Source organism: Trachypithecus francoisi, unplaced genomic scaffold, assembly GCF_009764315.1.
Source record: "Trachypithecus francoisi isolate TF-2019V2 unplaced genomic scaffold, Tfra_2.0 Lachesis_group11, whole genome shotgun sequence".
NCBI lineage: Eukaryota > Metazoa > Chordata > Mammalia > Primates > Cercopithecidae > Trachypithecus > Trachypithecus francoisi.
The window spans coordinates 98750237-98766062 of record NW_022681456.1 but is presented as its reverse complement, the minus strand read 5'-3'; the positions used below and the strand labels follow the sequence as shown (position 1 = coordinate 98766062).

Sequence of the window (15826 nt, the reverse complement as noted above, 5' to 3'; positions counted from 1 at the left end):
GCGGTGCTGCAATGATGCTGGTTGCAGCAGGAGAGGCATGGCCAGGGCAGCCACGCAGTCGCAGCTGCTGACCCAGGCATTCCTGGGAAGCCCCCGTACCCCCGCAGGCTCAGAAATGCCTGCTCCCACTGCCTGGCCTCTCCCCACTCCCAGTGCCCATTCCGATTTCGGAACAAATGTGGGGCCAAGCCTGGGTGCTGTTGCAAACCAGCAGGGTGTGCACACACTTGGGACAGCGCTGATATGCCAGCCCCCTGGTGTCTCAGCCTCTTCTAGACTTTGGGTACCAATGATCATGGGAGGGAAGCCAAGGGGGTGCTGAGGGTGGCTTGGTGTGGCCCTACGTGTTCCCCAGTGCCAGCAGTGGAAGCCGCTTGCAGTATGCTTGGTCCAGCCATAGCTTTGTAGGGAGCCGGCACCCATGCTGGTGCCTGGAAATGCTCCCCTTGCTGTAGCCGGCATGCCTGGCTGTGCGCATGACCCAGAACCCGTGCTCGCTCATTCATGTACCCCTTGCTGCTCCAGGCTCGCCCTTGGCAGATGTGGGATCTGGGCTGGTAGCACAAGCCAAGCGTAGCCTGCCAGGCCAAATGGGCAGAATGAGCCCAGCAGGCCCAAGCAGATTTCAGGCAAAGGAGCCACTGGCCACAAAGGTACGGCTGACTAAGCAACACCCCAAGGATCCTTTGACGGTATAATTTACTTCAGTAGCACATACTGACAATTTAACTTTACACATGTGGGATATGATACTTTCGGAAATGCTCCTTTTGCTTGTTTCAGATTTTCTCTTTCATTCTCAGGTAACTGGGTACCATTTCCTGGATATTTTGTTGGTGTGTCATTTCCTGACATCAATTCTCTTCCTAATCCTCTGTAGTCACTATTTTTAATCTTTCTAGGCTAAAAATATATATAGGCCTGGTTGTAGGACTTGTGTCTAAAATATCTATGGGAAAAGTACATGAGTTCTCTAGATAGTTCTTACTCGCTGCAGTCAGTCCTTGGCCCTTTCTTCACTTCCTGGAAATGACAGTCTGAGGCTTATCTCAAATATAAGAGCACTTCCTGGGGCATCCAGACTATTTTTTTTTTTTTGGACTCTGTCCGCCTGACCTTTACTCTTTATTATCCTAATGAATTTCAGTTCCTTTCTATATCTAATAAGATGATAATAAGAATCATAATAATAATATGCATTGACAAAGAATAAGCTAACATCGAATGGTAGCTTAATAAACATTAGCTTTCATTCTGATTGTTATTAAAGAGAAACAGACACATGGGTGAAAAGGCTGCCTGGTGACTGGCATACAGTACATTCTTACGATGTTATTCATGTCTGACTTTTCTGCTGCAAGGCAGTCATCTCACCCACCATAGCATGAGTTGTCATGGGGGCTTAGAGACTTCTGTGTCTGTTTCCAGTCTCCATTGAAAGGAAAACTTAGGAACTAATTGTCATGCAGAGGGGTGTTCAGTACAAGGGGTCTTGACAAAGTTCATGGAAAATGCATATTATGAAAAAACTATGCATAGATTTCAAAGCATTTTGCAACAAAATAAACCCATAGTAACTTATTATAACATATCTGAACAGTATCTGGTTTGAGGCACTAAGAAGGGTAAGACATCAGTTTGAGGCCAGGCACAGTGGTTCATACCTCTAATACCAGCACTTTGGGAATTCGAGACAGGAAGATGGCTTGAGCTTAGGAGTTCAAGACCAGCCTGGGCAACATACAGCGACCTCCCTGTCTCTACAAAAAATTTAAAAATTAGCTGGGCATGGTAGCTTGCACCTGTAGTCGTAGCTACTTGAGAGGCTGAGGCAGGAGGATCTCTTGAGCCAAGGAGTTCCAAGGCTGCACTGAGCTATGACCATGCTACCCAGCCTGGGTGACAGAGTGAGACCCTGTCTCAGAAAAATAAATAAGTAAAAAATAAAGACATCAGATTGAATCAAAGCAACATGAATTCTGTTAAAATTGAAGCAAGAACAAACATCAAACTTACGGTGAAGCTTGGATGCAAAAATGACAAAATCATTGATTCTTCATGAAAAGTTAATGGAGACAGTGCCACAAAGAAATCAGCAGTTTACAAATGGGTAACTGATTTTAAGAAGGGTCAAGACATTGTTGAAGGTGAAACCTGCAGCAGCAAACCATCCACATCCTTTCGCTAGGAAAAAATTAATCTCGTTCCTGCCCTAATTGAAGAGGACTGACAGTGAACAGCGGAAGCAGTAGCCAATACCACAGACATCTCAGTGGGGTTCACCTTGCACAAGTCTGACCAAAAAATTAAAGTTGAGCAACTTTCCACTCAATGGGTACCAAAAATGTTGCACCCACCTCAGCTGCAGACAAGAGCAGAAGTTTTGGTGGAAATCTTAAATAAGTGGCATCAAGCTTCTAAAGCATTTCTACAACAAATTGTAACAGGAGATGAAACATGGCTTTCCCAGTACAATCCTGAAGACAAAATACAATCAGAACAATGGTTACCAACAGGTGGAAGTGGTCCAGTCAAAGCAAAAGAGGTCCAGTCAAGAGCAAAGGTCGTGGCAAGGGTTTTTTGGGATGCTCAAGACAATATTCCTGCTGACTTTCTCGAGGGCCAAAGAACAATAACATCTGCTTATTATGAGATGATTTTGAGAAAGCTAGCCAAAGAGTTTCACAGAAAAACACCCAGGAAAGCTTCTCCAAAGAGTCCTTCTAAACCATGACAATGTTCTTGCTCATTATTCTCATCAAACAAGTACAATTTTTTTAGAGTTTTGGCAGAGAATCATTAAGCATACACCTTACAGTCCTGGTTTGGTGGCTCTGACTTCTTTTTGTTTCCTAATCTTAAAGAATCTGTAAAGGACACCCATTTTCTTCAGTTAATAGTGTAAAAACTACTGCATTGCCATGGTAAAATTCTCAGGACCCTCAGTTCTTTAGGATGGATTAAATGACTGCTATCATTGATTATAAAATTGAACTTGGTAGAGCTTAGGTTGAAATAAAATTTTTTCTTTTAATTCCATTTTTCCACAAACTTTTAAAAGTCTTTTTGTATCAGTCATGTTTTTAAAAGAATTTGGTCGCTATATGACCCACTAGTTCTACTCCAAGTTTTTATAATTCAAGAAAACTGAAAACGTGTGTCTGCACAAAAACCTGTACATCTTTGTCCATAGCAGCATTATTCATAGTAGCCAAAACATTTGAGACAACCTAAATGTCCATCAACTGAATCGATAAACAAAATGTGGTATGTTCATGCAATGAAATATTATATGTCGAGAAAAAGGAATAAAAACTTATAAATGCTACATGGATTAACCTTAAAATGTTGTCTCAAGTGGAAGATGCCAGTTACAACAGACCATATACAGTATGATTCTATTTATGTGAAATGTCCAGAAAAAGCAAATGCATAGAGACAGGATGTAATTAGTGGTTCCCTAATACTAGCAAGGAATGGAAAATGGATACGAGGTTCCCTTTTAGAGACGTAAAATGTTCTGGAATTGGTGATAGTTGCACAATTTACAGATATCCTAAACACCATGATTTGTACATTTTAAAAGAGTAAATTTTATGGTATGTGAATATCTTCATAATTTAAAAATGTGTATTTTTACCAGATTCACTATAAAAGTTCTCATTTGTGCTAAACAGAAGTACTTCTTTCGCAGGTAATATAGAGAGCTAGATAGAAAACAAGGATGAGTCATGTTAGGGTTCAGAGTCCTCTTCAGAGGTCTGTTATAAAAGATCAGATGATTGCCATCAGAAAGGCAAATCGGGGTGGGGTGGGGGTGTGGCATATGAAGCGGGAGAGCATTGGGAAAGCACCAGCATCAGGAGGCAGAGGAGCAAGCAGAAAACGTGGGCAAGAGCCTTTATTGTGGTTTCTGCAGGAAGGAATGGGCAAGACAGAGCATCAGGATTAGGAATGGCTAGATGGAATAATTTCTTTAGGGCTTAGGGGCCGGGCTTAGGGTCTGTTGTCCTGGCCCTGAGGTGACTGGGGCAGGAGAATAGTGGCCCAGAGAGTAAGTGTACAGGAGGTACCTCTTTCACAGGTAATATAGTGAATAGAGAATATAGAGAATAGTGGCCCAGAGAGTAAGAGTACAGGAGGTGACTGCAGGTGTGAGTTCTGAATTGGTTGATTTCCACATGGAAGGCGTGTTATTCTCTCTAGGAATTGGATAACCTTGGGAGGGGCAGTCCTGTCAGTGTCAACAAGGCCTTAAGATGCCTAAAATCAAAAATACATAAATAAAAAGACATGCTTAATACACCGTTCTAGGCAACATAACCGGGAGCCAATGTCTTTCCTCTGTGCCTTTTAGGTGCTAGGATCATTTTCCTTTGTCCTCTTCCTCATTAATGTGACAGCCTCTGCAGTTAAACTCTGAGCTCTGGGTCTAACCAATTGCCTCGGCCTAATTTTCACATTTGGGAGTTATTTTGGAAAGAGGTTTATGTTGAATATCTTGGTGCAGAGCTGAATTAAACAGCTCTTTGGAGGACGGGTGGCAAAGAACCTTGGGGAAAATGCAGTCAGTGACTGAGGAAAAGATTCCTCCTGTTCCAGTTACTTTAAGCCATCAAACATATCATGCATGCCATTGCCTCCCAGGAGAATGAGGTCACATGGCAGGAATTTTAGGAGAGCCACATTCAGTCTTTGAAGACCATCTTAGAAACATTTCCAGTGTCATGTTGGTTCTTTTCATCCACCCTCTCCAGTGCTGTGCTTGTCACAGAATCCTGCCTCGCCAGTGCACATTTATTCCCATGGAGCCTCTTGTTCTTTTGCTTGTAGAAACTTCAGAAGCACCATTTTTATTTTCTTTTCTCTCTAGAAAGATAATGAGGGCTAGTTTTCTGTTTCCTACACTTGAGATACTACATTTGTCTGGAAAACCAAACTATATTTAGAATCTGCTATCTGCTTTTAAATGATCTTCATGTGTTTGCATGTTTTCATGCCTCCACACCATACTTTTTCATTGTTTTTTATTTTAATGTAGGATGCTGTTTAATGTAAGCCATTTCATGTTGCTATCACAGAACACCTGAGACTGGCTAATTTATAAAGAACAGGGGTTTATTTTCTACAGTACTGGAGGCTGGGAAGTCCAAGATTGGGGGGCTGGCATCTGGTGAGGGCCTTCTTACTGCATCGTAACATGCAGAAGGCCGGCATCACATGGTGAGAAAGAGAGAGAGCAAGAAATCCAATTCATGGCCTCGAGCCCTTTTGTAATCAGCGTTAGTCTATTCCTGGATTAATTCATAGATTACTGGAGTCCTCATGACCCAAACACTTACATTAGGCCCCACCTCTGCATTAGGGATTAAGTTTCCAACACATACTTTTTACACATTACTATGGCAGGTACTCTTGAAATAAACTGTCTGACATCCAAAAGTTTAAAAAAAAAAATAAAAGCAGCAAATTACCCCGCAAAACAACCAAGACATTTTATTCTTGGCTCTTTGGAGTTGTTCTGTTCCTTATTTCCTTGGAACTTGATAGATTCAGATTATTTTTCCCTTATTTAATCTTTGAACACAGAACAAGCACTAGAAATTTTCTCCACCAATATCCTATTGCCTTTGGAAACAAACGTTAATGAAATTGTCACTGGTGAGAAAACAAAATTGAATTATTTCAGTCAAACATATTTTTAGAGGCTTGAAATAAATACTTGAACAGTAGAGATCAAGAAAGACCCTCCCTCCCTGTGTTTTGAATAATGTTGAGGTTTGTTGTTTGTTGTTGTTTTTTTTTTTTGGAGACAGAGTCTCGCTTTGTCACTCAGGCTGGAGTACAGTGGCGCAATCTCCGCTCACTACAAGCGTCGCCTCCCAGGTTCACGCCATTCTCCTGCCTCAGCCTCCCGAGTAGCTGAGACTACAGGGGCCCGCCACCACGCCCGGCTAATTTTTTGTATTTTTAGTAGAGATGGGGTTTCACTGTGTTAGCCAGGATGGTCTTGATCTCCTGACCTCGTAATCTGGCCACCTCGGCCTCCCAAAGTGCTGGGATTACAGGCGTGAGCCACCACACCCGGCCGAGGCTTGTAGTTTTTATCACAACCTAGGACTTGTAGAAATTGCCTCGCTAGTCTGAGATTGCTTCACTGATCACTACTTCTAAGCTATGGGCATGAAATAAAAGGGAATCTCCTACCCTGAAAGGGAAAGTCAATGTTCTTCATACCATAGTTGCTATAATTTCTTTTTTCAGTATCAGGGAAAACCCAGAGGGAAGTAATTATTTGTGAAAGGTGGTGGCGGCTTTTGCTACAGGAGCAAGGTTCATGGAGGGAACAGGACTAGCTACTTGGTTTCTTCCTATATATGATATCTTCTTTGTAAGCAATGATTTCTATCGTGCAGGAGCTCCCACCTTCACCTACGCAAAGAAGAAAAGGATATATGTGAAGTCCCATATAGGGAGAATATAATAGAGGGAATATAGTCCTGAAAGCATGAAAGGGAAGGAGAAACATACACATTTATAAGATAATCTGTCATATGAGCATAACTACAAATGGTAAATGCTAAAAACCTTCATGTTCATGGACTTGTTTCTATAAAACAGCATGAGTGCTGAACTTAAAAGCCAACTTGAAGACAAGTATCAGATAACTCACAAATTTTATGCCATACCATTACATTTGTCACTCAGTTTGCAGAACAATTTGGTTATTGTTGGTGGCTGGAATGTGTGACCTCTGTCCCTTGTGCTGGTGGCTGTGCAGCTCCTGCAACATTCATAGCTTCAACCAAATATCCTCCTGAGAAGGCCTTGATAGAAGTGTTAACAGGAAAACTTAGCAAGCAAGCTGTGGCCTTAATCAGACGATGATATGGATGGTGATAAAAACCTTTTGGAGCTTTTTTCAGATCTCTAAAATCTATATATAATGAGGTGTATAATGAGGGTGTCATTACCAGATTCAGATACAGTGGACAGTTAGTGATAAAGGCCTACACCCCAAGAGGATATATTTGAGAGGCTGAGACTGGAGGATCGCTTGAGCCCAGGAATTCAAGACCAACCTGGGCAGCATAGCAGTACCCCATCTCTATTTAAGAAAAAAAAAAAAAAAAAAAGCTCTGTCTTTTTTTTCCAGGATATAGGTTATATCTTTGGTTGTATCTGTAATGTGATCATTACAGATGTAATCATTTATTTCTACATTCTCCAGTGTGGAACTGAAATTTATAACACTGGATACAGGAACTTATAAAATGAGAAAACAACTGTGAGAAACTAACGTCCAGAATGACTATTACAGACCGTCACATAAACTTGTTGGAATGTTTTACATACCCATCAACCTTTCTTGTCTTCATAGCAATGTGAAGCTGAACAGAGGGCATAGCAGGACGGATCTAGACTCAAGTCCCAAGGAGAATAAAATGAGAAGACTTGTTGAATTTAGGCACTTAGTCTGTGCAAAGCACTGTTCTACATACTTCACATTTGTTCCATTTAATCTCAGCAACCTATGAATTTTACAGATAATGACCTCGAGGCATGAGGGTTTGCACAGCTCATAAGAGGTAGAGTGAAGGTTTGAGAGCTTCTAGTCTGGCTTCAGAGCCTCTGCTAATAATAGTACTCAGCTGAAAGTAAAATTTTAGAGAAAATTTGAAGAATTAATAAATTGAGAAATCTTGATGAAGCAAGTTAAATAAAAACCATGTTGAATTTAGCCCACATGCTATTGGGAAAGTAAATTTTAAAGCAATTTTATTCCCTAATTGCTCTGGTCTTAGAAAATACATGTAACCTTAGAAACAACTTGAGAAGTAATAAATATGAAGAAGATAAGTATAGACCTTCTCTCAGGAATCTGCCCTCAAATTAACACAAATATTTAGGGTTGTATTTCTTTGCATGTTTTAACATAGTCAAAAGTGAACTAAATGATTTCATAAAGTCTTTGAAAGTGAATTTCTATCGTGTCAGCCTTCTAACATACCATTTTTCATGCAATTAATAGCCCATGCTTTTTTTTTTTTTTCCTTTTTTGAATGGAATCTCACTTTATCACCCAAGCAGGAGTACAGTGGCGTGATCTCAGTTCCCTGAAACCTCTACCTCCCTGGTTCAAGGGATCCCACCTTAGCCTCCTGAGTAGCTGGGACTATATGTGCGTGCTACCACACCTGACTAATTTTTGTATTTTTTGTAGAGACAGGGGTAGTCTTCATTTTTAAAGGTATATCTTGTAAAGAATAAGGCTCTGCCTTTAAAGACCTCTAATAAAACTGATGGCTTTTCAGAAAATTCATATGTGGTAAATTCTTTTTTTTTTTGAGACGGAGTTTCGCTCTTGTTGCCCAAGCTAGAGTGCAATGGCACGATCTGAGCTCACTGCAACCTCAGCCTCCTGGGTTCAAGTGATTCTCCTGCCTCAACCTCCCGAGTAGCTGGGATTATAGGTACACGCCACTGTGCCCAGCTAGTTTTTCGTATTTTTAGTAGAAACAGGGTTTCACCATGTTAGCCAGTCTGGTCTCGAACTCCTAACCTCAGGTGATCCACCCCCCTCAGCCTTCCAAAGTATTGGGATTACAGATGTGAGCCACTGTGCCTGGCCCATATGTGGTAAATTTTTAAGCAAGAATTAAGGATTCATAATACTATTCAAGAGCACTGTGGGATCACAGAGACCTTGGCCCTGTGGCTTGCTTTTTATGTAGGGTTTAATGTCCAAACCCCACATGTTCTAATGAGATTCAAACTAATAAATAGGCTACTTTTTTAAAAGCTTAACATTCAACAGTCCAGTTAAAAAAAAAAAAAAATTACTGACTAGGTGCTATGTCTCACACTATAATCCCAGCACTTCCAGAGGCAGAGGTGGGAGTATCATTTGAGGCCAGGAGTTAAAGACCAGCCTGGGCAACATAGGTAGGCCCTGTGTCTACAAAAACAATTTTTAATTGAGGCCAGGCGTGGTAGCTCAGGCCTGTAATCCCAGCACTTTGGGAGGCCAAGGCAGGAGGATTGCTTGAGTTCAGGAGTTCAAGACCAGCCTGGGCAACATAGCAAGACCTCATCTCTACTAAGAAAAACTAACTGGGCATGGTGGTGTGTTTCTATAGTCCTGCCTGCTCAGAAGGCTGAGGCAGAAGGATGGCTTGAACCCAGAAGTTAAAGACTGCAGTGAGTTATGATTGCACCACTGTACTGCAGCCTGGGTGACGGTGTGAGACCCTATCTCAAATGTAATAATAATTGCTAAATATTACTCTCTTCTTCTAACACCTAGTTTTAGATTTGCCCTCTAAGATACATCAATGAGAAATTCTTGTGTTTAAGAACTTAAAAGGTTAAGAAATTAAGCTCCTGGCGTATCAAAGGTCCTTAGTAATTTGTTGTGAATTTATTGAACTAATTTGCTTAGTACAGTAGTACAAAATTATTGATTTAAATGAATATCAATAAAATATGTATGAGTCATGAATGGGAAATATATTTTTCAAAGTGCGAGAATATGATTTTTTATACAAGCATAAACCTCAATGTTTTAGAAAATAATTTTTCTCATGCAGAAAGTACTGGGTTCTCTAGAAAGTACTTAGAATTTTTGTCTAGGGCTGCCTTTAAAATTGATCAGTTTCCGACTGGGCACGGTGGCTCACACCTGTAATCCCAGCACTTTGGGAGGCTGAGGCAGGCGGATCACGAAGTCAGGAGATCCAGACCCTCCCAGCTAACATGGTGAAACCCCATCTCTACTAAAAATACAAAAAAAGTAGCCAGGCGTGGTGGCAGGCGCCTGTAGTCCCAGCTACTCGGGAGGCTGAGGCAGGAGAATGGCGTGAACCCAGGAGGCAGAGCTAGCAGTGAGCCAAGATTGCACCACTGCACTCCAGCCTGGGCAACAGAGCAAGACTCCGTCTAAAAAAAAAAAAAAAAAATCACTGATCAGTTTCCCCTATTTATTTTCTTTACTGATATATGTTCTCCTTCCTTGCAGTTCAACAACATGTTGCTGTACTGTGTGCCCAGATTCAGCTTGGTAGGCTCTAAATTCACAGTTCGAACCAGGGTTGGCATTGATGGAATGAAAATTGTAGAGACTCAAAATGAAGAATATCCACATACTTTCCAGGTATCTGGGAAAGAGAGAACACTGGAACTGCAGGCCAGGTAAGGGAACCATTTCTATCACACTGCTTTCCAAAAGCAAGCATCAGAATAAATCGTTAGAACAGAATGGCTCTGAGGGTTTTCCCCAAGTGAATACTGCAGATCTCTGGGACTCTGGTTGGATATAAAAAGCAGGAGTCATGTCTCCTCTCTCTCAATTCCTCCATAGTGCCTAAGACAGTGGTTTGTAAACAGTAAGCATTCAGTAAATTGATTACTCTTCAGAAATACAGGGTACTCAGAGGATGAAATTATTGCCATCAAGCCAGTACCTTGACTTACAGGAAAAGGTTCTCTCCTAATCCTTCCACCCCTCCTTTTGGTCCACAAATATTTATTGATGCTTGTTATTCCATGCTAATCTCTGAGTCTTTCAGATACTCTACATTTTAGGGCCTTAGGGGCACTTGAATGGAAAGAAATGTTCATAAGAGGCAGGGTGGTAAGGGTAAAATTTCTCCCACCATAGTTGCAGAATACATGAAGGGAGCCATTAGGGACTCAGGTGGCCTCTGACAACCAGGACTTCTAGAAGGTATGGCTCTTGTTATATTTTTATTGGGAGAGAAAGGTTTGGAGTTCTGGCTAACATTCCCTAGCCTCATAACCATTTTTTTTTTTCTTACTTTTTTTTTTTTTGAAACAGAATTTCACTCTTGTTGCCCAAACTGGAGTGCAATGGCACGATCTCAGCTCACTGCAACCTCTGCCTCCGAGGTTCAAGCGATTTTCCTGGCTCAGTCTCCTGAGTAGCTGGGATTACAGGCACCTGCCACCACGCCTGGCAAATTTTTTTTTTTTTTTTTTTTTTTTTTGAGACGGAGTCTCGCTCTGTCTCCCAGGCTGGAGTGCAGTGGCCTGATCTCGGCTCACTGCAAGCTCCGCCTCCCGGGTTCACACCATTCTCATACCTCAGCCTCCCGAGTTAATTTTTGTATTTTTAATGGAAACAGGGTTTCACCATGTTGACCAGGCTGGTCTCGAACTCCTGACCTCAGGTGATCCGCCCGCCTCAGCCTCTCATAATGCTGGGATTACAGGTGTGAGCCACTGCACCCAGCCCGTAACCATTTTTGAAGGATAAAAAGTCCATGAGAACCACTGCAGTTGATCAGAGCTACCTCATGCATGAACCCCTGGAATACAGAGTGCTGTCAGGTTTTGAAATACCTGCTTTAGAAAACAGTCATCCAAGCTGGGCTCAGTGGCTCACGCCTGTAATCCCAACACTTTGGGAGGCTGAGGTGGGAGGATCACTTGAGATCAGGAGTTCTAGACCAGCCTGGCCAATATGGCAAAACCCCATCTTTGCTAAAACTGCAAAAATTAGCCAGGCATGATCCCATTACTGCACTCCAGCCTGGGCAACAGAGTGAGACTCTGTCTCAAAAAATAAGAAGAAGAAGAAGTCATCCATTTATTGTTCTAATGCATGGCCTGGTAAAAATTTAGATGCTTCAGGGGGTCACAGAGCAGAGGGTGAAGAACTGATCCTAGCTCTAGTGGTGTCAATATCCCAGAATCCATGGAGACTCAGAATATTCTTCTGGTCCTTTCCACCATTAGCTTATGCTTCTGGCTGCTCAGGTGAATATACCCTGAATATTTGTACTTAGTAACTGCTTAAAAGCTGAAATTTTAGATTTTAAAAAGAGAATAAATCATTTTAACAGGAATCTGTGCCCAGGGAGTCCAAGAATTGGTGAATTTACAGTTTTGGAATGTGGGCAGGCTGGGAAAGTTTGAAGAAACAGCCCATTCTTTGATTTTCCACAGAGAATATATACTGAACTTCCTTTTCCTTAGGGAGCAGGTAGCATTTGAAACTTGCCTTTGAGTGTCATTGTTTCCCTACCTCATGGTAGGTTTGGGCCCTAGCTCCTCAAACCCAAGGGCAGAATATATGGTGCTCTGCTGAAGGCTCTTGACTGAGTCCTCACTCTGGTTGATTTGCTGAGCTAAGCTAATGGCCCTAATGGCCCTGGCAACTGGGAACACTATCAATAGTTTTTTTTTTTTTTTTTTTTTTTTTTGGAGACAAAGTCTCACTCTGTTGCCCAGGCTAGAGTGCAGTGGCATGATCTTGGCTCACTGCAACCTCCATACCCTGGGTTCAAGTGATTCTCATGCCTCAGCCTCCCAAGTAGCTGGGACTATAGGTGCCTGCCACCAAGCCCGACTAACTTTTGTATTTTTAGTATAGATGGGGTTTCGCCATTTTGGCCAGGCTAGTCTCGAACTGACCTCAGGTGGTCCACTCGCCTTGGCCTTCCACAGTACTGGAATTATAGGCGTCAGCCACCGCACCCAGCCTCATCAATAGTTCTGATCATCATAGTTTTCATTGCAGAAAGAATGAAGGCATTGCTGACTCTGAAATTTCAGCACACTTCCAATCTGCAAACCCAAGAGATGTGTCTAACTACAGGGGAGATATTTCTAAAGTTTCTTAGTTTGCCTGAATGCCTACTTTCAGTCCTCCTTTAGCCAGTTGGGCTATTTTCTCATCAAGATGGGGCTAATTGGTGAGGAATTTTCTTAAGTACAGGCAGTCATCACTTTATAACATTTCAACACACAGTACTGGATACCTTCCATTTCTTGTTGGAAACATGGTTATTCTGTCAAAAAAATTTTATTTACCTAATCTCATTGCTCTAGTTATATTTGTGCTTATATGGTGATATTGAACATCTGAATTAAGTGATTACTTTCCGTATGATCTATCATGCTTTTTTTTTTTTTTTTTTTGAGGCTGAGTTTTACTCTTGTCACCCAGGCTGCAGTGCAGTGGTGCAATCTTAGCTCACTGCAACTTCCTCCTCCCAGGTTCAAGCAATTCTTCTGCCTCAGCCTCCCAGAGTAGCCGGGATTATGGGCACATGCCGCCACACCCAGCTAATTTTTTATTTTTAGTGGAGACGGAGTTTCACCATGGCCAGGCTGGTCTCAAACTCCTGACCTCAGGTGATCCGCCCACCTCAGCCTCCCAAAGTGCTGGGATTACAGACCTAAGCCACCGCACCCAGCCTATCATGCTCTGTTAAGAATGGGAGAAACACTGAAGTTCCAAGAAAGTCAGAGTGCCGTAGGAATTATTTGGAATCAAAACTTGGGTATATATTTGGAGATACTGAAAGAGTATTTGATTCTGAAGCTAACTGGGAAAAAACTACCCCACTTTTCTTGCTAAGGTGTGAGTCAGCCTCAAGACTGAAGTACTTTTGTGCTTCTTCTTCTACTTTCAAAAAGATAAAAAGGATTCTGTTTTATATACAGAATACCATTATGGTTTTCTATTGCTAAGTGGAAATAAAAATAGAAAGGGGAAAACAATCTACCATAACTAAAAACTAAAATGAAAAGCTATAAAGACTTGTTGGGTTTCTCTGCATTTGAAAGGCTAAAAGCAGCTAGCAAATAATTGTGCTTCCAGGGCAACAGAGCTGTGGTGGCAAGGCAGAGCAATAGGGAGAGTTTTTTAATGTTTAATTTTTTTTTTTAATTTTGAGAAGCAAGATTGAAGCCCCCAGGTGAACAATGAGCAGAAGCTTCCACTTGGCGGACACAGATTCCAGCAGCATTCCTGGCACATCATGGTGTTCAATAATCAATTTGCTGGAAAGATAGATTGTGACACAGAAACAATCCTTCAGCTAGCCTCATGCATATTTCATACCTATGGGCAGGCAGGTGACCTTCAGGCTGGAATTCAAACTTAGCCCCTCTACCAAGCACATACAAACAGATAGAGCACACTCTTTCATCCTCTTCAGAATTTTTCAATTTGGAGATCTTACCCAGTTCAGACTCCACTAAAGAGGATTTTTCAAACGTGGTATGTGACAGCAGCCAGCAACATAAGCTACCTGCAAGAAAGAGGAAATAACGTTTGCCTTATAGGAAAAAGGGAACCTGACTACAGTCAAGGAAATTTGTTTTCTGAGGATAATTACTAAACACTGGGGTCTCTTAATCTGTAACACCTCCTTCCTACAGGCATTTAAAATTTGTATATGCTTTTCTTTATCTAAAAGGGGTTAGGTTTGGTATTGCCTAAAGCCTTCTAAGAACTGGAAAATAAAATTAAATTGTTTATCAAAGGAAATGTTAAATAGCTCCCTAAGGCTTTACGGAGATATTTTAGATTCTCAAAGATAATTACTATCTCTTCTAAGATGGGTTGTGATTAGTAGCCTTTAGTAGCCTTCATGTGTTTTAGAAAACTGGAAGATTAGCTGTTGTATATTCAGTGTAATGCTATATATACAGTCACCTGATATATCTAACCGGATGATGGTGATTAGACTTCATGTCTGGACAGTATATTAATGGAAGCTAAACCTAACTAACCCCATCAACTTTTATGTGTACCAAAGTCAGTGAATAATCTGAACCTGTTTTTAAGATTTTTATTTGTTTAATTGCCAGAGATTAATTTTTGTTATAATTCCTTCCATAACATCCCTGAATTTTCCAGAAAGTTGGGACAACATGAAAACATAGTTTTATTCACCGGCTGTGAATCATTAATGTTCTTTACATTCACTTTAATTTTGTTTTGTTTTAGTTCTGCACAAGACAAAGAAGAATGGATCAAGGTACGCCTCATTTCTATTTCCTTTTCTTTCTTTTTTTTGAGACAGAATCTCACTCTCACCCAGTGTGGAGTGCAGTGGTGCATCATGTCTCACTGCAGCCTGTGCCTGGGCTCAAGCAATTCTTGCATCTCAGCCTCTCGAGTAGCTGGACTATAGGCATGCACCACCATGCCTGGTTAATTTTTTTTTGTATTTCATAGAGATGAGGTTTCGCCATGTTGCCCAGGTTGGTCTCAAACTCCTGAGCTCAAGCGATCTGCCTGCTTCAGTCTCCCAAAGTGCTGGGATTATAGGTGTGAGCCACCGCGCCCAGCTTATTTTCACTTTTGTTTTTTAGTAACATCTTTGTGTATACAAATGTGCATATATTGTTGTGTGTGTTTTAATATACAGTCATCAGAACAGGTTCACTTAATTTTCAAAATGATTCCTATCATAGATATTTGTTTGATAAAGTATATTCGTTGGTTTATATGAGAAACTTTAATGTGTGCTTTGAATTTTACTTATACTTTAGGCCCTTCAAGAAACCATCGATGCTTTTCATCAAAGGCATGAAACCTTCAGAAATGCAATTGCAAAGGATAATGACATTCACTCAGAGGTTTCTGTGAGTTGAATTAAATTCTTAACTTCAAGCTCTTTCATATCTTTGCAGGTGCAGAAGATCTGTCTAATCATTTTGTTCTCCAGCCTTTTCCCTTTACAATGTCAGAACTGGCTGGTTAGACAGAATCTCATTCTTTCTTAGATGAACACAATAGTGAGTGACTTTTCATTCTACTTGAACTTCTTTGAATTTTTCTTATCTTTTTTTTTTTTTTTTGAAACAGAGTCTTGCTCTGTCGCCCAGGCTAGAGTGCAGTGGCGCAATCTTGGCTCACTGCAACCTCTGCCTCCCGGGTTCAAGCAATTTTCCTGCCTCAGCCTCCGGAGTAGCTGGGATTATAGGTGCATGCCACCATGCCCAGCTAATTTTTGTGTTTTTAGTAGAGACAGGGTTTTCACCACGTTGGCCAGACTGGTCTCGAACT

The 15826-nt window shown here is 41.3% G+C and overlaps 1 protein-coding gene across 5 annotated transcripts in view; it reads left to right on the top strand.

Moving 5' to 3' along the window:
* Positions 1–15826, top strand: part of FGD4 (FYVE, RhoGEF and PH domain containing 4) — a 263419-nt gene that overhangs the window by 227709 nt on the left and 19884 nt on the right. For all 5 annotated transcript variants that reach the window (XM_033222467.1, XM_033222469.1, XM_033222470.1 and 2 more), the window contains 3 exons: positions 10019–10191; positions 14762–14792; positions 15310–15402. In XM_033222467.1, coding sequence (XP_033078358.1) covers positions 10019–10191; positions 14762–14792; positions 15310–15402 — 297 coding nt within the window. The remainder of the gene's footprint in view (positions 1–10018; positions 10192–14761; positions 14793–15309; positions 15403–15826) is intronic.